The sequence below is a fragment of the Genypterus blacodes genome, unplaced genomic scaffold (genome assembly GCF_046128005.1).
Source record: "Genypterus blacodes isolate CSIRO-AG114 ecotype Tasmania unplaced genomic scaffold, CSIRO-AGI_Gbla_v1 ptg000077l_1, whole genome shotgun sequence".
In the NCBI taxonomy this organism is placed as follows: Eukaryota; Metazoa; Chordata; class Actinopteri; order Ophidiiformes; family Ophidiidae; genus Genypterus; species Genypterus blacodes.
The window spans coordinates 4,816-27,330 of record NW_027466886.1 but is presented as its reverse complement, the minus strand read 5'-3'; the positions used below and the strand labels follow the sequence as shown (position 1 = coordinate 27,330).

The following is a 22,515-nucleotide window of genomic DNA, read 5'->3' as shown; positions in this document are numbered from 1 at the left end:
ACAACTCCACTCGCGCTTCTTTAAATGTCTCAGATCATTTATTTATAGTATATGTCTTTATGTGTGTCTGTGTGTGTGTGTGTGTGTGTGTGTGTGTGCATGTAGATATCAGTATGTATAGTTATTTCATCATCAATTATAATAAAAGTTTTAAATACAGGTCATAATAATATTTTTTTTGAAGTATCTCTGGATATAAAAGCTGGTGTTCTGACCCTCATTAGTCCATTAATGGAGATGAATCCGGCCTCATTCCCTTTACGTCCCGTCCCGTCCCGTCCTCCCCTTTGCCTTCAAACTGGCTTCATCCCGTCTTGTACATCCTATCCTCTCCCCTCCTCCTCCTCCTCTTCCTCCACTGTATCGACTCCTCCACTGTGCCATTTGCCCCATTCCACCTGCTATATATTCTCTTTATATCTCCTAATTGCTTTGGGCGAGCCATATTGTGGACCCAACTTCTGCTTTTATTTGACTTCAGCACTTTTGCCTCCCTGCACCAGCATCAAACCTATAAGTGCTGAAAGGACATTTCTAAAGCGTGTTACTGTAGTCAAACCGTTCCCATCACCCCCCGTCAGTATTTCCATCACCACTGAAGCTCAGGTATCTTTCAAATCCCTCTGTTTTATGCCTTGGTTGCATTTTTTTTTTATTCAAATCTCCATAGATAGCCATTTATGTTTTTAAGAAGGATATACAGTGCAGTACAGTATCAAAACGTCTCTCTCTCTCCTCTCCCGTCCGGCGCTCAGAGGAACCAAAAGCATTTCTTCCTGTTCTTCTTGGCAGCGGCAGGGGTTTGAGGGGAGTCTTGGTGGTGCGGCGTGGACGGCTGGGGCGTGACGCACTCCGGCGAGCCCTCCGGAGGGTCCCCGACCTTCCACGTGCGGACCACCTGCCCCTCCTGCAGACGGAAGTCGTGCTCCACGCTGAGGAGAGATGAAAAACAGGGGCGGGAATAGATTCAGTCTCATGAAACAAGAGTTTAAAGAGGAGCAGGAACAGACAAGCCAGGAACAGACAGGCACATTCAAGTAGAAAATAATGCAAGTGTTGACAAGGTGAATCATGCGCTAAAATGCTGCGTAACACAGAAACGCTCCAGCACCAGGAGGGATCCCAGGACTGCAGCTGACAGGGACATAAAGGGAAAGTCAGCACTGTGCATTTGTCAGTCGCGTGACAGCAGCTCAAGGGCTCTAAATGAGACATGGAACCCTGATGCACCTCCGCAGCAGCACAATCCTTAGGTGAAGCAATAAGAAATGAATACATCTGCAGTAAAGAAATCAACTATGAGGACAATATTTAGTCGCTGAATCACATTTGTCAGCAGCTTTCCCCTCTTGTGAACTGATTCCCTCTCTCTCTTTTCTTTTTTTCCCATCTTACTTTGCTGCTATTCTTGCTTATTATGCAGTGGCCTAGTTAAGAGGTGATTCTCATCCCAGCGCAGATGCTGGAAATAAAGAGGACTCCCTTATTTCAGGGATGGAGCGGAGAAATGCTGCATAGGAGCAGAGGAGGACTGAGCTCAGCAAGGGAGTTTTCAGGCAGGAAAGTGTGTATGTGTGTGTGTGTGTGTGGGTGTGAGTGGATAGACACATCACATTCATATCCTTTTGACTTCATAACTCCCACTCCCGCAGTCGCCTGCTGCATTCAGCCACTGAGGTTCAAATGTGCAAGAAAACAAATGAAATATCAAACTCCAGACAGGAGCGCGGTGAAAACAGCTGGTATGGAAAGAGTAAACAGCACAAAGTGAGTGGGTACAAAGAGCAGAGGAGAGGGTTTCTTCACTCCACAATGTTTATAGCGGGTAGGCAAAAGGCAAAAAAAGAAGCCACTTCAACTTTAAACTCGTTTGCAGCAGCTGGGACGGCTTCACAGCTTGAAACAGAGCGCCATGGCTGCGCAAATTGAAGTGTGTGCGTTAAGGAGGGGGGGGGGAGTAAGTGGATGGAGTGTGTCCCTGCCATTTTAAGACTCTTAAATGAATAGTGTAAACAAAGTATTCCAGTCCTCCCTCCGTCTCTGCGTCTCCTGTTTCGTGCCGCCACACAACTTGACTTCCTTCAGATCTCCCCAGTGGTTCCGTCCTTCTGTCTGCCGCCTTCCCTCTTTGTGGAAATGAATAGCCGCAGTCCAGAGAGTCGGCGTGATGAAGGCGCTCGGGCTCTGTGGGGAGCTGTCCACCCTCAACCTTAATTATCTGCACGCTGAGCCCACAAACCGTGGCAGGCAGGAAACTGTGAACTCCTCTCTGGCGTACATCTCCTCCTCTTTTTTCCCTTGGAGATGGCACACATCAGTTCTCACTGCGAGCAATTTTATCTGTGCTTTTTCTGGGTGACGCAAGGCAAATTTCAGTAGTGGGGAGTGAGAGAGGTTCAAATCATGATTTTTTTTTAAGTAGACATGAAGAGCGGGAGGGAGCGACCGTGCTGTGGAGAGATTTGGAGTGAAGTCATAAACCATAAATGTTCCTCAAGTTGGAGAAAAGCTATATTTCTATAGTTTAGTATGCAAATGAATGTGTCCTTCAGTACATCATTTATGGGAGGAACATGTATTAATCAGTGATGCCAGAACTACAAAACTGTAAGAAACTAATTGAATATAATGCAAAGTACTTGCAGAAATGCATAATTACAGAGTGAAAACTCCACAAACTGGAGATCATCACGAAGTGAAATGGGATTTTCATGATTTAAAGTACAGGAAGGGCAGAAAAAAGGAGGAAAGATGGAAAGTAAATTATGAAATGAATAAGTTGGGTCATTAGAGATTTAGTATAGGAATATATATAGATACAGTGAATATATAAATATATTTAAATAATTCCTTTACAGCCGGCGCAGAAGCTGAAACAATTCAGGTGTGTGTGTGTGTGTGTGTGTTTGGAGGGAGCGACCTTGCTAAAGAGCACTACCCCAGTTTGTGGCACGAGAGCGTCGAATCAGCAGATTTGCATTTCAGTGCCACCTGCCTGGATTTCAAGGTTATTCTAAACAACCGGCCGAAAAGTTATTACACTAAAATTAAACAACTTAACAACTCAAATATTTACAAAAAGACCAGCAGGTTTGTCTCTGGGTTTCATTCATTGACTATTCAGACAGCAGGAGATCATGGTACCTCCCATCACACACACACACACAAACACACACACACACACACACACACACTCTCACACACACACACACACACACACCTCACATCGTCCTTTCATCACCTGTGCAAACCTTTCCTGTGCACAGAATTGGAGGTATCATGTTACACACCTTTTTTTGTCTCCGTCTAGATTTGATTGTCCTTTAAGATGGTAATTTATCCGGCTGGGTGTGACTTTCATTCAGCTCACCCTTTTCAATAACACCTGCAGCAGCTTAGCAGTAATTTAATGCATTTATTCATTCATTCACACTGATTCTTGCACCATATTGCTATTGTTTATGTATGCATATAGGTACTGCATGTGTGGAGCACATTGAGTTCTCTTAATTAGCTGCTGGTGTGGCCATACTGCATTCTTGTTCCTGAGGCTGGCAGAAGGAGACGTACTTACAGTGCATTAAAATACATGAGGGGGGGGTGCAGACGCCGTTTCGGGGGATACGGAACATTTATCAGTGCTTGAGAAGTCAGTGAAGTAAAGTCTGACAGGCAGAAAACTGCAATTTGAAAATACCTCCGTGAGCATCGACTGCAAACACGCACTTTGCTAAGTACAAGAGATGTTCTGCAGGCTTTGTTTTGCCCCGAGCGTTTTAACCTGAAACTCTGCAAAGATGCTGAGGCAGTGACAACACAAACCTGCAGTCAGAGCACGGAAATGTCTTCAGATAAGAAGATGTTTACAGGAAGTAGTGAAACAGTGTTTGATATGTTTAGATTACATGTCCAGAGAATTAAATTTAACTGCAAACGTAATGAAGGAAATGTAATGTGTATCTTGTGAGAGTTACAGCTACAGTGTTCTTTATGGTTGCTCGGGCAATCGCTATGGGGTCCTGGGGTGAGTGTGGTTTCTAGGGAATTTAGTTGGGGGGTGTCCAAATGGCAAGACCCTTAGGTCAAATTCTTAATTGGGTGTGCATATGGGAGACATTTTGGTCATTTAGGATCCATTCATGTTGTTAAGTGTCCATATGTCCATGTTGACCTGCATATCTGTGGGTCTGTGTGGTCAGTTAGTGTCTTTACACGTCACGCTCAGTCTATACATTACAGTTGAGCGAACTGTCATTGCTTTGTCCGTTGTCTGCACTTTGATTGACAGGTGATAGCTCCCAATCTGATCACATAAGAGGACATTAGCGACTGTAGAGAGAAAATAGAGATATCAGTGTTGAGACTTCAGTTTGTCGATGGTACCAAAGGCCTGGATAGAAAGTTGCATCTAAAACGGGGCTAACAGCATCAAAGGTGCACAGAGGGTCTCACTAACAAGGTAGAGGGACCAAACCTGAGCGAATGTGAGACAGCCCGAGAACACAGAGACAGGGAAGGGCACAGAGACACTGACAGAACAAACAGGAATAACAGCTGGCAGAGACGTATCGAGGTACGGCTGAAATATGTAGCGTAATTTATGCAAATGAATGCAAACGGCCCAAACCAGCAGTCAGCTCATATTTCATTACAACACGCATGAATGAAGCGCTTGAGCGGGCAGAATGAGCCAGAACAATATTTAGATAAACTATGTCTGCTAGAATGCAAATGTTTTCGGCTTTTTTTTCAAGGTCAGTACATTTGGCTCCGTAACTAAGTGCTGAAGTGCTTGGCAGAGATTCAGAATAAACAAAATGATCCAAAAACCTGTTTGGAAGATGTGGACACTTTTAAATAACTTCAGCTTCTGCGGCTTTAAAAGTTACGATCCGTCCTCCCGCCGCCTCTGTCCTCCTCTTTTTCTCCTCAGTGCTTTTTAAGTCGGCGATGCAGCCGGAGACGGAGAATGTGCTTGGGCCGCTGTCCAACGCTGGACTTGTCACCTTGAGTTAGACGCCGTGTGGATAAATGAAGAACACGCTCAGCCTTGCTTCCTAAAGAGAACAGATGTAGTACTTGGAAGTAGTTGATGTACTTGGAATATTTCAATTAAGTTTCCATAAATTGGGATCTTTATCAAATGACTGAGTAAATGCAGTTGGTCAGTGCTAGTGTGCGTCACAGGAAGAAGGTCCTTGGTTCTAGTTTCTGTGTTAAGTTGCATGTTCTCCTCATGCTTGTGAGGGTCAAAACACACGTGCTCCTGCCATTGCCCTTGACCCAGGCACTAAGCTGTAGACCTGCAGCTGGTACTCTGCATCTCAAAGTCTTGCCTTTCATTTTGGCAGCCGTGTTAACATGTCGACTCCCCCTCCTCTCTACCTCAGCGGTGCGGTGAAGCTTCCCTGAGGCGTTACGTCGTAGGACGTGCGCTGCAGAATTTTTCATCTCAGCGGGGAGCCTAATTTTTCCCTATTAAGCTTGACTGCTGCAAGCTGAATATGAAGAAAAATAATTGCTTATGAGTACACACTGTTGATGTAATGATAACATTCTTAAAGTTTTCTTAGACGGCAGAGCAGTAACAACAGTAGAGCTCGCTGGAGGCTACAAAACAAAGCAAACGGGAAGCAATAGGATGCAGCAGCGGTACACACAGCCTCCCTGTGTGTGTGCAGTCCTGGGTAGCTGCTCTGCTGCACAGTGAAAGTGAAAAACAAACAGGTTCCAGCAGCAGCAGCAGAAACCTTCCAGTGTGTATCCCATTAGGAGCAGATACTTGGTGCTGCTGTCCAAATTGGGCAACAATTGTAAACGTTAATAAATCCAGCATAATATACTGCATCCTTTATCAACTTCTGCACTTCTTAACAACTATGAGTGTAACGAATATCCCAGGAGACGTATTGTGTCATAAATCACAGGCTGATCACAGGATCCCAGCTGATTGTGTGTGTGTTGGTGAAATTCACCATATTTTGTTTGGTTCACATGGGAGATTATGTGTGGGAAAGGTTCCTGGTAAGGTTGCCAGAGAAACCCAAGAAGGTGTTTCTACGTGTTTGTCTATGTGTGTGTGTGTGTGTGTGTGTGTGTGTGTGTGTGTGTCTGGGAGAATTTGGCTGTTTCATCCATTCATGCTCACGGCAGGTCACACAATAGAAGATTAAAAGTAAAATACAATGCGCAAGATTGATTAAACTACTATCACACAGTTTGAACTGGGACACCTTACGCCAACCAGATCAAACAAATGACATTTCTCAGACAGAATAATAGTAAAAAGGTCAAATTTGTCCAGAAGTGGACAGGTTGTGCTGTGAGTCGTTCCGGTGGTCCGGCTCTCTGTGCTTTGTTTACTCTGGAAAGCTCATTGTGCCGCGGGAAGATGGAGTACAAAGAGTTTAAATGAGTCTAGCTTAGCGAGGACGCATCCAGCAGCCAAACTGAAAAGCCAATCTGGCACTCGGGGATGTGTTTACTTTGAATTTGCAGCAGTGCCGCTTACAGTGTGAGCAGGGACCCAAAAGTGTGTGCTCACGTATCAGCAGGCATCGCTAATATGTGGCTGTTACATTTAGAACCCCAGAGCCTCTCACAGGTAGAGTCACAGGTTGATTTAAAGGTGAGACCAGCTGATGGCTGGGCGCCCGAGGTAACTGTTCATCCTCTGTGCCGCGTGGGTATTGAGTGATATCTGCCGGATGGATGAGAACTCAGAGAGACGTGTGACAGCAGAGTGACAGTTTGACGCCTGAAAATACAAACCAGGTCTTACGGATCTATCCATCTTTGTGTGTGTGTGTGTGTGTGTGTGTGTGTGTGTGTGTGTGTGTGTGTGTGTGTGTGTGTGTGTGTGTGTGTGTGTGTGTGTAAAGTGAGAGGGTTAAGACAGTCCCTGTGGTGATAATGAAGATGTAGGACCATTGTGAGCACCGAGGAGGAATGATTTCAAACAGAGTCCACACAAGCAGAAAATAGGGAAGAGGGTAAATGAACTGTGTGTCTCGGCTCCATTTACACCTTGAATTAACACACAATCTCTATTCAGAATAGGTTCCCCAGATAAGAAAAAAAGAAAGAAAAAGGAGCAGGTTGGTGCAAAGTGTACTTGCGAGCAGAACAGTGTGATCCCAGTGGAATCCAAGTGCAATGGGAATACGGTGCGTTCAGGGCCTACAGCTCTGAGTAGAATTTTTGCATTAAAGCCAAGGGCACGCGGCAGGACAGAAGCTCCTGCCTTTGATGTTTCAGACCAAATCACACTGCTACCATACATTTCAAAAAAACTCGTTTGAAATCTATCCCACTGCATCTTCACACTTATTAACTCCCATTCCCACTTATCAACATTGACGTGTTTGATGCTATTTACTACATGATACGTCTTGTTCTGAAGTGGCCCACAGTTCTTGGCACCTCGATCTTTGCTTGTGTTGTACTCAGATCTCATATGTGCGTCGCTTCGGATAAAGGCATCTGCCAAAAACAGAAGTCTTTATGTACTGGTGTTATTTCTCCAACGTGGCTTCAACAACAACATGCAGTCTATTGATGACGTACAGTCGTGCTGTGTCTAATCAGAAATGAGATTGAGGGGTGTGCACTGGTGGAGGAGCCTGAGGGGTCTAGTTTAGCCGTGGGTGTTGGATCAGTGCGATTAGTATTTATATGACAGATCATCCACATTAGGCAGAGCTTCCCCATTCCACGCATCACTCTTGATCTTCCTCTCTCCTCCCTCGTTTCAAAGACGCGGCATAGCAGTGATGGGTACCATCTGGCACTCACTACTGGCACCAGTTGGGATGTGTGTTTACTGCCAAACGGAGGCTGAGCACGGCGTCTATATCTCTGTCTCTCTCTCTCTCTCTCTCTCTCTCTCTTCCTCCTTCTCTCGGCGTCGCTCTGTTTCACACTCAGCCCTATATCTGTCATTTCTTCACACAAACAAACCCGCAAGTGCACAGACATTTGTCGGTACAAATAACGGTTTTACGGATCCATGTTTCAATTGATGTTTCGCCGTTTTCCGCAAATAGAGGAACATTTACGGAGCATGTGGGTGACAAATATTGTTGTTTATCCTATATTTTGTTTCCTGACTGGAAATATTGTGCTTGTGTTGAGTTAAATATTCCTGGTTTGGTTTTATATGAATGAAAGTGATGTCATGTGTGTTTTCTGTGTCTCCCCCTGCGTGCCGCCTGTTGCTCCCTGGCTCGGCCCTGAAGCAAGATGGATTACTGCAGAAGAGCTGCCTGCCCTGCCCTTTACACATTTCACACACACCACTTCTCCATTATCAGCCTCATCCGTGGGGAAATGGCGCACATGTGCACACACGCACGCACGCACGCACGCACGCACACACACACAAACAGGTCTGAAAGATCTGACAGGGTTGTTAGCAAAAGGTCAGAGTCAAGAATCTGACAAATCTTTCTTTAGAGAAAGGAGAAGCTCTCATTTCCAGTTATACTGACGGCAGACTGGATTACTTTTTTCTCACTGTCTCTGCTCTTTTTGCTCTCTCTCTCTCTATCCGTGGTTCAAAATATACAGACAGATATCTGTACGCAGTGTGTTTGGATTCCTTTCCCGTCAGTAACAGTTGACTTGATCACAGGAAGCCTCAAGCATCCGCCATCGCAGAATTCGATGCAAATTCAACAAAAAGCCTGCATTTCTTCACAATGTCACATCATGTTCCATTTCAGCACTTAATTACTGCATTTTTTTTTTTTTTTTTTTGCTTTATTTTTTATTTATTTATTTTTATGTAAAGATTGACTCAAGAAAACAAAGGTTGTTCTGTGCAAATACAGAAGTTTATTTAAATTGCGGATCTATTCAAAATCTGTGAATATGATTAAAATATTTCAAAATGTACTGCAGCAAAATCAGTCATTTTGATTGCAAAAATCATAAAAAGAAATAAATACTAATACATTTTTCCATTTCAGTGTAAATACACACACACACTCCGTCAGGGCTCGGCCGTGTCGCCAGCTGTTTGCTCCCCCTGATCGCTCTCCTCCCTCCTGATTCTTCTCTCGTTCAGCTCACCTGCTCATCCTGCACACCTGCATCCCATCAACCCATCAACTCCTGTCCTCCATCCACTCACTCACTGCCAGATTGTTTGTGTTTGTTTGTCATGTAGAGCTATTTCAACCTTTATGTATAAATAAAACGTGTAAAAATTGCGATTAATGGAAAACAAATTCTTGGTGTAGGTTCCGAACTACAACTGCCTTTTGTCCAAGTTTGCGTTTGGGTCCCAGCTCACTAACTATCACACTCTCATCTTGTTTTTGTATTTATTCATTAAAGGTACAGTACTGGTCTTGATTTGCAACTTACAGATAAACTTATTTTTAAGTCAACTTTTGCCGCAATTGCCTTTTTTTATATTCTATCCTGCCGCGTGTTTTCGCAGCCTCTTATGATAATAGCAGGGAATCGTCAATGTTTAATGAACGACTGCAGGCTAAGAAATATCCATGTGACAGCCACCTGATGCCTTCATCTACACACTGTGCTCATGTATGGACATATTTCCGGGGAGCTCAGCTAAATATGCAATATGCATGCAGAGAAAGGGCAGATTTATGGTAGACAAGTTGCTGTTCATTTGCATAGTATATGTGTTCCACAGATGTTGGTTCCCCTGGCTACACTGTAAAGGAAACACCTCTGGTTCACCCTCATTTGGCTGGAGAAGGGGAAATGCAAAGCTGTAAGTCGCTGCATCGGCAATCTTTGCCGCTCACCTTCCTCTAACGCCCTGCTCACCCTCTTTCCTGGTTCTCCTCAATCCACTATGTGCTCACAGCTTCCACATAAGGTGTGAAATTTGTTTATACTGGAGACGGACGAAGCAATCTAACCGGCAAAGTCGACCCCCTTCTCATGCCTTAAGTACTTTTCTGGGTAAATGGAAGCTGTCACTTGTGATGGGCCGGTAGACGCGTGGGGAGCGTTTGAATCGGCCGCCCAGCCCGTCTGAGCCGCGCCGGAAAGCGATTCAAGGCCGGTGAAAGCAAGCGAGAGAGCAAGCTGAGAACTATAGAGCTTTGCAGACCAGAGAGAAGAAAGAAGCACATTATAGAGGCTGCAGGCACAATGAGTTTGAGCTGCACACACCACAGCCCACAGCTCTCAACACAGCCCAGAGTGACAGCAAAGACTTTGTTCCAACTAGATTATCCACTTTGCAAGGCTTCCCCCTACGTGTCCTTTTTAAGAGTGAAATGTTTCCCACTTCCCCAGCCCGTCGCAATTATCCAAGAAGAACAAGAGACGTGGAAAAGTTCATTTACTCAAGTACTGCAACGAGGACACATTTCATATACTAACACTTTACTTAAGCACTTTCAATTTCTGGAGACCAAGGACTAGGAGCCTACTGTTTATTTCACATCTATCGATCATATAGTTACTAGTTACTTTGCTTGGTCAAGTCTGAAATTTTAGAAGAAATGATTTCCTTATTAATGACCGATGAACTTGTTAACTGACTGATCATCTTGTCAATTAGCATCATAACGCCAAAAGTTGCAGCATTCCTAGCAATGCTATGCTATGGAGTGAACCACTAACATGAAAAGGCGGCAAGATACCAACACCAACATCTTGAACGACGTCACACCAACAATGTTGTATTTCAAAATGAATGTACATTTTTCCCTCCTAGCCCAGACGTAGCCCCACGTAGCTAGCCAGGAAGCTAGACTCTGCTGCCATTGTTTACGGGAGCATGCCTATGTTCCCTCAGCCCTATGTTCCCTCAGCCCTATATTCCCACAGCCCTATGTTCCCTCAGCCCTATGTTCTCTCATTTCTAAGATTTTTTCAAAATTAGGCCCTATGTTCCCTCATTTCTAAGATTTTTTTCAAAATTAGGCCCTATGTTCCCTCATTTCTAAGATTTTTTCAAAATTAGGCCCTATGTTCCCTCAGCCCTATGTTCCCTCATTTCTAAGATTTTTTTCAAAATTAGGCCCTATGTTCCCTCATTTCTAAGATTAGATAACCCTAACCCTAACCCTTATTAGAATGAGGGAACATAGGGCTGAGGGAACATAGGGCCTAATTTTGAAAAAAATCTTAGAAATGAGGGAACATAGGGCTGAGGGAACATAGGGCCTAATTTTGAAAAAAAATCTTAGAAATGAGGGAACATAGGGCTGAGGGAACATAGGGCCTTATTAAAAATGAGGGGACATAGGGCTGAGGGAACATAGGGCCTAATTTTGAAAAAAATCTTAGAAATGAGGGAACATAGGGCTAAGGGAACATAGGGCCTTATTAGAAATGAGGGAATATAGGGCTGAGGGACCATTGGGCAGAGGGAACATAGGGCTGACCCCTTGTTTACGTAGCAAAGCTGCTTGGCTAGCACAGAGAAACAGAAGTGGGACTGTTTTTCTCAGCAGAAACTTGTAATTAGTGATACATTCATTTAATATTAATGCACTGTGTGAAAAAATTGACTGGGTATAATAGCTGTATACTAAGTGGGACAGTGTATTGGCCTGCTAATCACACGCTGTGCTCCTGAGTGTGTATTTGTTTGTGTTACATTTGGTTGGTCGATCAGCACTCCTTGTAAATACTTTTCTTTAATTAATAGTTTACTTTTTGACTTACAACCTCCCTGTGTTCTGCCTCCTGAGTTTGTGTGCAAAGGGAGCCGGTTCATGTCACTTCTTTCCCTCCTTCTGTTCTTTCTTTCTCTTATTCAACTGATCTGTAAACATGAAAACCCCATCAAAGGTTATATTATCATGAATGATACTCAGAAGATTTTTAACACAGTCTGTGTGTCTGTGTCTCTTCTGTGACAATGAGTCATGGTGAGATACTCATCCAGACTGGGCCAACAGAGATGCATCCTGTTCTCTTTTATGACTTTGTAAAATCTTTTAAAGGCTCTGCGACTAATATTTCATGCAAATGGATATTTCATTGGACACTTGAAGCATTTTGTGAGGAGGTACAGGGAGCAAATGAAGGTTAGACGATGACACAGAGATACTGAGATCCTTGAAGAGATTCCAATCTCTGAACAACAAGGGGAAGTTTGTTTGTGAGCGCCATTGGCACTCACTCTCCCTCCCTCCCTCCCTCCCTCCCTCTCTTTCTTTACAAACTTTGTGTGGGACAGAACTGTCAAGGTTCCAGAAAGATCCTTCAGTATTCCCAAATTGCAGCTTTGCTGAGCGCAGAGCTGGGACCAAAACTATCTTGCCAACGATGCTCACACACACACACACACACACACACACACACACACACATGCAGAGAAGAATTGGCCTTTCAAAGTAAAATTGCAGCTTAGTGCACAGTAAATTGCCCAGTCAAAAAAGTGAGCTTTCAATGATAATAAAGTGTGTATGCTGACTGAGCTACACATCTCCATTCGCTTACTCCATCTCCCCTCGGTCCTCACACGACCTGGAGATCCATCTGCTCCGCCATCCTTTAGGACGTTCCAATTACTGTAAGTCTGCTCAGAGGAGTGAATAGTGAGGAGAGACCAAGCTGTCCTGCTCACATTCCCACCGCCATTCAAATACTGTGACCAAGATGCACGTTGGACCAAGCGCAATATTATTCTTTATGTCTGTAGTGACTTCAAATATTGGAGAGCTTTGATTGCTTTGGAAGTGTTGTTTTGATTCTCAGCACTAAGAGTAAAGAACGATTTCAATATTTCTCATCAGTCCAAATTTCGTGCAGGTTTTTAGAAAATCTTCTCTGAAACTTTGCTGTTGCTGTTACACTTTGTCCAAAAACTCTGTTTTCTGTCTGAATGGACTGGGAAAGCTTGTGCATGAACAATCACTGCTGTCCATCCTTACAACTGACATCAAAGATCTCCTAGAGCAGCTACTACAGAGCCTCCAGATCTACAGACGCTGGCCTCAAATTGGATCCGGATTTACTGCGCGAATGGTTACACATTTGTATTTGGCAAGAGAGGGCTGAAGAACTTCTCCCCGCAATCAACATTCAACATCCTGTATTGCTTTAGTTTAGAAATTCTGAAAGTCCTGTCCTGAAAGGTGTCATGCACAAGGTTCTGATCTATATCTGCTTTGATCAGTAATGTTAAGACACAATCATCGCCACTGTTGACAAATAAGATCTGTTGACCCAGACTGTGGAGGAGTAGAATATGAAGTGGACAGAGACCAGGGTAGAGATCTTAAACAGCGTGAGGGCCACTCCCACAGATAAGTCAGCTGGCAGGAAGGGGAGAGGAGGAATGCTTCCTCAGCAAGCCCTTTCTCAATTATCTGCAGCTCAGTGAATGCGATGACGGATTGTCTTTAAAAAGAACAAAAGGAGAACAAGACTGAGCGGGAATCTTTCGGCCAAACTCAAAAAACTCCGGTCCACGGAGCGGCTTGGCTGCAAATCCACATCACATTAATCCATCTTAGTCCAGCGTCCCATCGAGCTCCTCCAGAGAAGAGCGTGATGGAGCAATAGACAGGAGAGATAAAGCAGCAGAGTGCAGATCTGATTAGGCTGCTGTCTCTGCACACTCCACAGGGGTTAAACACAACACTTCCTTGTTAGGACTCCTGCTTTGTTCCATGCAGCACATGCACTATTAGCAAAACGCACCATTGGAGGAAATCACAACCGTTCTTGGACTAATTAACGCTCCTGCACTGCCACACAGTCGCATTCCACGTATTAATATGCAGCTAAAAGTGCCACTGGTGCTGGATACATAAAATCAGAGCTATCCTTTGTTTTTCTGGGGGAAAACAGAACAAATGAGGCCCATTAATAAGTTTGTGTTGAGAACAAGATGTTCAAACGTTATTGTGTAGTTTCTGCATTAGCTTAAAGCATTTTCATGTAAGCTAAAAGATGTAAATAACACACACACACGCACACACAATTGTCCTACTTTACGTAAACATGTACTACTTTTTTTACATCCTGTTTAGCACTCAGGCAGTTGTAGGATGAACAAACCCTTTATTTTCCCCTTTAAGTCCTATTCTAGACACCTTTGGCACTATTTTATACACAACTCCCTAAAGCTCATCCTGACATTTGGTAACAACATTAATAAGAATAAAGAGCAAATGAAGCAGTTTAAACAAAAGGTTCAACCTACATAGAGATAAGTGCTTATAGGTCTGGACTTTAGAATTCCATCCTCATTATTTAATTTTCCGTCCCTTTATTTGTTGAATTTTGGTGGAATTCTCACAGAAAATAGGGAGAGAGTAGAGAGAGTAGAGAGAGTAGTTTCTCTTAGGGAGGTTTGGTTTTTAAAGTGGAGGTCATTATTGCAGTCAGTGTATCATTTCACACACACATACATTCAGATATATTTTGCAGCCAGTTGCATTTTGCACTTGGATGTGTTCGAGTGTGTGTGTGTGTGTGTGTGCGTGTGCGTGTGTACCCGAGCAAGTGAAGTATTGACTACCCTGAGACTGACTATGGCCGTGACCGTGACCAAGCTTTGCAACATCAACCTGCAAATTGGTGCGCAGAGATTACAGCTGCTGCGCATGCGCTGCTGGGAGCACAGCCTGCAAAGCTGAAATGATTCTCCCAGCACTTCACTGACGCTGCGACACAATGCTCACACCCAGGGAAACACACTCAAACTCACCCAGCGATCACATCCGAGAGAAATATTGTGGGTGTTTACGCATGATGTCATGTGTATGTCCTCATATCTGTGGTCTGTGGAGAATTTCAGACTCAACGGCACAACCATAGCAGAATGAAAAGGGATAATAAATAACTTCAGGGTATAAATAACTCAATCAATTCATTTGGTCTTCTGTTTTGGAAATATTTACTTTGACAGCAACTACTAGGGTCAAAATGGTGGGCTAATTATTTTCCTCCAGTGTAAAATTAGCATGCGTCTAACTTAACTCTCGTCTGTCTGAGCTTTCTAAGTGGTTCTCAGTCTGTGTGGCCCTGAGCTCCTACAAGAGAAGCTGTTTAATAGATGGAATCTGTCTTGTCCAATTTTCTGCCTCTTCTGCTTCCGTCGCTCCCTTTTTCCACGCTCCCTTGTATTTTCTTTTCTAAACACCTTTCGCCACATCTGTCAGATTCTTTCATTATGCACGAGTCGAGCCTGGAAAGAAAAGGGAAATCTTTCCCCCCTGGGGTGAAAGCGGGAAAATCCCCTTCCCTGTCGCCCTGGTGGTGTAAAGCTGACAAGCGCGGCTCTCATTTTCAGGATGAAACAACAGAGCAGCTACCTGAGAGCAGATCAAACGATTACGTAACACACCAGGACAATAGCTTCTCCTCTGACACACTTCCTCCCTCAGCCCTATATCTATTATTCACTCTCCTCATCTTCGGGTACATAGATGAAGAACGAAACTCCTGCTTGATCGTGTATTTCTCAGCCCTCACTGTGACGTTCTAATCTTAAACCAAGCTGCTCGTAGTTTCTTTCTTCATGGATCTTTTCAACTTCTCTCTTTCTCCTCCTCCTCCTCCTCTCTTCTCTCAGATGTCTCTTCCTCAGATCTTTCTCCTATATAGTCTTCCTGCTCCTCCTCCCCCACTTTCCCCTCTCCTCGCTGATTCAGTAGCTTTACACGCACGCCGTAAACCAATTACTCTGAATAACCACATTATTATAATAGTTCAATTAAGCCCTGACATGGTTTATAGTGACTCCAGTTCCACAATAACATCATTTGTTCGATAATCAGTTTAATGTGGAGAAGGATGTGTAGTAGCTTACAGGAAGCGTCTTATTAGAGCTACAGAAATTAAAGAGACCCTGTGGGTGTGTGTGTTGTTTTCCAAGTTGACAAATTCATTAAATAATTCATGAGTTACAACACGTAACCCCGTTTGCTTTCACCCCTCAGCTGCTGGAGTTTTGGGTTTTGAACCCACCAGTCATCATCCACGTTGCTGTGTTTGCACGCAGCCAAAGTCAAAACACCAGAAGAAATCAGACAGAAGTGTCAGATTTCACAATTCAAAGAACAGACTAGAGTGGAGCGTCTTGGTTATTTAATGAGGAAAGTGTTGGTAATCATCCGTGTGAGAGGGAAGAAGTAGCAGATGTGTGTTCTGAGGCCTTCATCTCATTAAATGTGAGAGAGAGATCATGAGTGTGTGTGTGTGAGTGTGTGTGTGTGTGTGTTAAATCTTAATACATTTTTCATAACTGCGTCTGGATGTTCAAACCTGCAGCAGTGTTATTTTTGCAGTGACCGTCCACAGTCCAAGTGTTGCCCCCTGGTTCTGCTTTCACACAGGAGCAGAGTCAGAGACGCCCACCGAGGCAATAAAAACAAACTCCCAAAACTGATGTGATTTGAAATGACATCGCTCGCTGTATTAAAACAAGCACACGAACGAACGCACACACGCACACACACACACACACACACACACACACACACACACACACACACACACACACACACACACACAGTTAGGCCCTGGTGATATTACCTGTAGATGATGCAGGCACAGTCCCTGCAGGTCCCACAGTTCTCTATGTCCTGCCCTGTCCTGTAGGAGTTTCTTCTGATTGAAACACACAGGAAAAAAAAAAGACAAGAAAGAAAATGTTATTCAGTAACAACAGAAACAACAAAAACAGCTCTTAAACTGGTTGTTTTTGTCTCGCTCTCCTTCCTGGGAAATCTTATTGGACACTTTGGATGAATTTTCTCTTTTCAGGCCCCTTATATCCTACTGGGTGATGCAAATAAACTCCACACTGAGATGTCACACTGGGGGTAAAGGGAGTGATGTTTCTGTGTGTGTGTGTGTGTATGTGTGTGTGTATGTGTGTGTGTGTGTGTGTGGGAGTCTTGCACAGAAATAGTTAGGTTAGATTTTCCCTTGATGAAGTGAATTTGCTGGCATATACCCTTGATCATTTTTTAATGAATGATATCCCTTCCAACAGGCTCAGGCTGTTACGTAAATCATGACTCACTATATCCCTCCGGGCATAAAATAATACTTATGAAGCTCAAGTCAAAGCTGCATGCATTAAATTCATCTCCGGAATCCTTATGCTGGAATGCAAGATAAGTCACTTACAAGCGCTAAATGTTTAATGAGACAGAAGGTCATCTGGTCACGTGAGCGGCACGTCGGTAAATCACCGTGTCGGCGTCAGTGGTCACAATAAGATTTGGATCTCGCCGCTGAGATAACAGTGGAGCGTTCCGACAAACACCTCGGCACAGATCCATCGACGCCTATCACTTCAGCCTTCCTCGCGTCGTGTGCTATTTTGGTGTGAAAAGGCTAAGCGGCTTACAATGTAGGAAGCAGATTAATTAAAGTGTTGATGAGAATGGTAAAGGGTTTACACTAAGAGGCATGAAACAACAACACCACCGCCACAGCCAAACAACGATGCCTATCTGTCGCCGCTCGGTGCAAGCGTGGCGGGAAAGAGCTGCGGGGAAAAGGCGCAGCGCGAACTGGGGAAAGGTCGGACATGGCGTGACTTCTTCCGCATGTCAAGAGCCAAGAAAAATAAACAAAAGTAATGACAGATTCTTGCCTTCTGTCTTGCTTTCTTTTACCCGCTGTCTTACCTGATGCTGTCTCTCTCAGCCTTCCCATTCATACCAAATTCATATTGTTCCACATTGCCAAAGTATTCACAATGCAGGGATTGCTGGGATTATTCCCATTTATGTGAGGAATAACCTGACAGCAACACGGCACTTGTCTACCCAGAGCAGGGGACAATCCGCCATGATCACATTGTTCTATTAGCCCCTCATTTGTTTTGCATTGACAGATTCTTATTTGTGAAATTAAATATCCAACAATGAACCAGCTTGCACTCAGGGTGGAGGCTGGCATTTACTTTACAGGTCTCCAAAATACCAAGCGCTCATAATTTATGTAGTCCACCTTTCTCTCTTTGTCTCTCGCTCACTCTCCTTCTCTCTTTAGCCGTATATGTGTGCAATGAAAAGCCATTTGCATGAAACGGTGACGGACGACTAAATGCCAAAGTTGGCCACAGATTACCAGATGGGTTTTCACATTCACTTAACCCTGCAGCCTGAGCAATAAATGTGGCGTCAGTGACAGTATCATAATGTGACTTAGGGGCCCACCAGACCTCTTGGGCCCCTGTGTGTGTGTGTGTGTGTGTGTGTGTGTGTGTGTGTTAGTTCCCTGTTGGCCAATATGGAATCCTTAAAAATTTAATTCCATTGTCAATTTCACTGTGAATTCCATTTGACTAAACTCATCTCTATGGTAACCACTATCACCAACTTTGCGTTTGATGCAATTTTTGACATACTGGATAAAAAAACACTTAATGCAAACAGAAGTAGGGCATTCATTGTTAAATAGAAGTTTGCACAGGAAATACTTTTTATTTGCTTGTACACGCCTGATGGAAGCCTGATCTAATATTTATTTTAATATAATAACATCATGGAAACTGTCCCTGGACCAGAAATATTGTCTCACCCATCTCTCTCGGCTTCCTTCTTCTCAAGGTCTTGAATGACATCCAGCAGGACCTTGATAGTGTTCTGGCTGGTCTCCAGGACCCCCTCCAGACTTTGGAGCTGATTCTGGAGGCTACGGATATCATGCAGGGGTCCATTAGGACTCAGCAGCTTTTCTGCTACCCTAGACGGGTCCAATTTACACCTGGCCCCAGACATCAAGCCTCCTATAATCTCCTGGACCTGCCTCAGTGTGTCAGCGTGGGTGGCACTCAGGGGGCCGGCTGTAGTCCCCTCCCTAGAAGCTGAGCAGCCCCAGGCCCCAGAGCAGCCCTGCTGGGTCGTAGGAAGAGGGTGTTGGCTGTTTGGGGCGTTGGGCCTGGCGCTGGAGCCTGAGCAGAGCATTTTGTGTAGAACCCCAAGCTGAGCATGGGCTGAGCTGAGACAGCTAGATTTAAAACAGGCCTTGGCTGGGGAGGAGGTGGAGGAGGAGGACTGGTTCTCTCCCTTCATCACAGCGACCGACGGGCTCGCGGCTCTGTGCTTCAGAGAGCCGACTCTCTCACAAAGCTTGGGCGAGTCTGTGCACTTTTTATCTTCCTTCTCTTCCTTTTCCCCGTCTTTCTCGCCGGCCTTGCTGTCTGCCCTGAGCATGGGTATGCGGTTTGCAACACCTGGCGTGACGCTTCCCTCTTTGCGCGGGGTGTAAGGTGGAGGTGGCGGGGGAGGCGGGGGAAGTCGAATGCCCCTCTTATCCTGAGTGTTGTAGGGGGCCTGAGACGGGGGCGTGTAAGGTGGTGCAGCACGGAACGTGGAAGAATACAGGGGAGCGGCCTTAGTCGGCGTCACACACGGTTGAGCGTTCGAGAGAGCGTACGTCTGCACAAGGGGAGGTGGAGGGGAAGTGCAAGATTTAAGTTTGGGGACCGGGGAGGAGTAGGGAGCGACGCTTCTGCCAGCAGAGGAGGTGTTTTGCACGGGGATGTTACAGTGAGATACAGTTTGTATCAGAGTGGCGTAAGACGGAAGAGTAGAATTTAAGTGAGGGCCAGAATGTGTGGTGGTGTAGTATGAGATGGAGGTGCAGGACAGGGCGGTTTGAGTCACATACGTACAGGACGGTGGGTTTGTTGGAGGTATGGCCTTGGATGCAGCGGTAGGTGAGGGATGTGGTATGATGGGGGCAGAGGATGGACGCGGTGCTGGTTCACTGGGAGGCTCAATGGGGGTGGATGATGGGGTGGGAGTGGCACACGGTCGGGGAGTCCACTGAACTACGTCTGAGGAGTTTTGCGTGGGGCAAGACGCTGCAGTTGTGGGAGGAGTGCAGGGGACCACAGCTGTGCTCGGGGTTGTCGGCGGAGACACTACAGTATAATAGGGAATACAGTGTTGTTTAGAAACGGGACAAGGAGCGGTTTGGGGCGACTCTGCGGGAGGAGACGGGGCCGAGCGAGCCGGCTCGGCTGGAGAGGAGCGGGGCGGGGTAGCGCAGTGTTCAGGGGCGGGTGTTGGTGCGGTTGTAGGCGTTGGTGTGGTACAATAAGGCACAATAGTCATTTGAGCGGTGGAAGGGTCTTGATTTAGAGTCGGGGATGCACAGGGACTTGCAGATTTGTTTTGCGGCGAACCGGGCAGGGAAGTCGTAGGTGGTGAAGCGAGGGATGTGTCGTGTGTCGTAGTAGTGCAAGGTTGATGAGTTGGAAGTGAGGAGGCGGGAGAGTCGTTCTGTATCGGAGTGGTACTGTGTTCAGCACTCAGCAGAGTTTGCGGTGGAGGAGTGGAATTGTGATTTTGAACTGGGGTTGTGCATTGTTTACTGTCCGGATGTGGGGATGGGCGTGGACTCTCCGTCTGACTTTGTGTGGTGCAGTATTTCAAATCGGGCGGAGGGTTGCTCTCCGTTTGAACTCGAGTAGTGCAGAGCAGAGAGTTATCTGAAGGCGCCGGGGGAGGACGTGAGCCCTCAGTCTGGGTGGGAGTCGTGCAGTAGGACACCTCCGTCCCCGGATCACTCGTCGTCCTGCTCAGCCGTTTCCTCCTCCTGACCATAGAGGGAGTGCCGCCGCCCTGGCGCTTGGAGCTGTCGCGGCACGACAAAGACGAGCAGTAACAGGGCTCGGCGTTGTGAAGGACTAAAGGGGAGCAGCTGTTCCTTGAGTTTTTCACCACGGCAACAGCAGATTTATGGTCCGTCCTGGGCGATTTTGCCCGCCGCTCCGCCCCCGATCGCTCCCCAGGCACAAGTCGACTCGTCTCCTCCTTGGATCCAGGCACGTGGTTGTGCGTAAGGTACTCGTCTTGAGAGTCGTGTTCGTCATCGCCGTCCACTCCAACCGAGTCCCCGAGGCTGTGGCTACGTGTGTGTGTGGAAGAGAGGGACTGGGGCTTCTTCAGGCATGGGGAGGTTTGGATGGCTGTGCTGGTGCTGGTACCGGACCTGCGCGTCATTGGCAACGTTAGGGAGTTGATTTGTGGGGGTACCCAGCATCGACGTGTAGGCCCTGGGGTCAACGGGTGAGGAGGCGCCCTGGCTAAAAAAGCAGCCATCACCTCCAGAGTACTCGCCATGTCCCCACGCACCGCCCCCACCACGGAGGTTTGACCGGGTAGAGCCTCAGCCTGCGGCCCGTCCCGGTCCGTCCATGGCTTGGTGGCCCTGCTGCTGTGTTTGTGGAGGGGATGCGGGCGGTCACAATCCGTGGCGGCCTTCTGATGGCTATTAGTTTCTCCTGTAGCACTGTTGCCGCTGCTGCTGCTGCCATCCTCCAGGTCTTTGAAACGCACCTGGTGGGTGCGGTTGCGGCGCCGCTTCAGCCGGCTCTCAATATCCGGGGAGTCTCGGTTGAGCAGCACAGAGCGCACGGTCATAGTCCCGGGCAATTTATCTGCCAATGTGCTCTTGCTGTTGTTATGGCCTGTGAGCAAGTGGTTGGGCTCCTTGCTCACCATTTCTCCCCGACATCCACAGGCTCTGCCGGCAGTTTGAAGGTCTCGCTGTGTTAATGATCCAAACTGGCAGGTTGATCTCTGCTCTACTGGATATTCATTACGGTGGATAAAGACCTGTGCGACTGACCGGCTGAGTTTGGGGTTTCATCACAGAGCAGATTGGTAACACACAGTCTCTTACTGGTTTGGTTTCAGCAGTGCAGGTTTTCTATAATCTGTACAGCACCAACGTCCATTTCAATCAAGATTGTCCTCAAGAAAAGATGGATTCCGTTATTCACATTTCAAAGTGTATCATTCTTTATTTCTTTATCACTGTGGTGACTGCTAACAAAAGGGCCTCGGGTCTGGAGTCTGATGCTCATAGAAAAATAACAAATATATGCAGCATTTGATCTCTTAAATAAATAACAAGAGCAGTTTGAGAAGCGTGTAAGAAAGGTCAATACTGTTCCACATCGTCCGTGTTTATGTGCTTCATCTCCTTATTCTCTTTTTCCTACAAGGTCTGCAGGGGTTAACTCCTGACGCGGCCAGATTTCATCGGCAAGTAGGCAGGACGGGAGTGAACGCAGCCTGTCCATCCTCCCCGTCTCCATCACAGTGGCTCGTCTTCCCGTCAGCTCTTTCTCCACCGGCTTCGTCCCCGCCGCCGCCCCCCCCCCGGGCCTTCAGGAGATCGGATGGCCAAAGTGTGGGATGAGCTTGGGCGCTACCCCATAATGACCCACGCCTGACCACATTCTTCCGATTTCAGGTTTCTCCCCTGGGTCACGTGCTCACGGTTGAAGACGATGCAAAAACCTGAAAAGAGAGTAAAGACAAAGAAGAAGAAGAACAAAGATGTTATATTTCTCCTTTCATATAATCCATTCCTTTTATTTATTTCCAGTGAGTGGCTACTTGTCAGAATAATCACCAAGGGGACCAAAGGGTCAACACATGCTGAAAAGAATCTAAGCTGCCTGTTTGGAAAAAATAACAAAAAAGTGAAATACCGAGCAGCAATAGAGGAATAAACACGCAAAACAAGACGAAAAGTAGGCAATCACATTTTCTGAAAGGGACACTAATGAATCCCGTCTATTAGATT

General features: G+C 45.9%; 1 protein-coding gene across 2 annotated transcripts; it reads right to left on the bottom strand.

The window, feature by feature from the left end:
- Positions 1-48: 48 nt before the first annotated feature.
- On the bottom strand, positions 49-22,059 carry LOC143007035 (uncharacterized). Of its 2 annotated transcripts, none has more exons than XM_076158405.1 (3): positions 18,490-22,059; positions 16,486-16,560; positions 49-932 (listed from the first exon to the last, which is right to left on the bottom strand). In XM_076158405.1, the coding sequence occupies exons 1-3, from the start codon at positions 21,420-21,422 to the stop codon at positions 752-754; spliced, it is 3,189 nt and encodes a 1,062-aa protein (XP_076014520.1). In that variant the 5' UTR covers positions 21,423-22,059; the 3' UTR covers positions 49-751. The 2 variants fall into 2 exon arrangements, with proteins under 2 accessions (XP_076014520.1, XP_076014521.1); XM_076158406.1 differs by having other exon boundaries at positions 16,486-16,557.
- Positions 22,060-22,515: the final 456 nt, after the last annotated feature.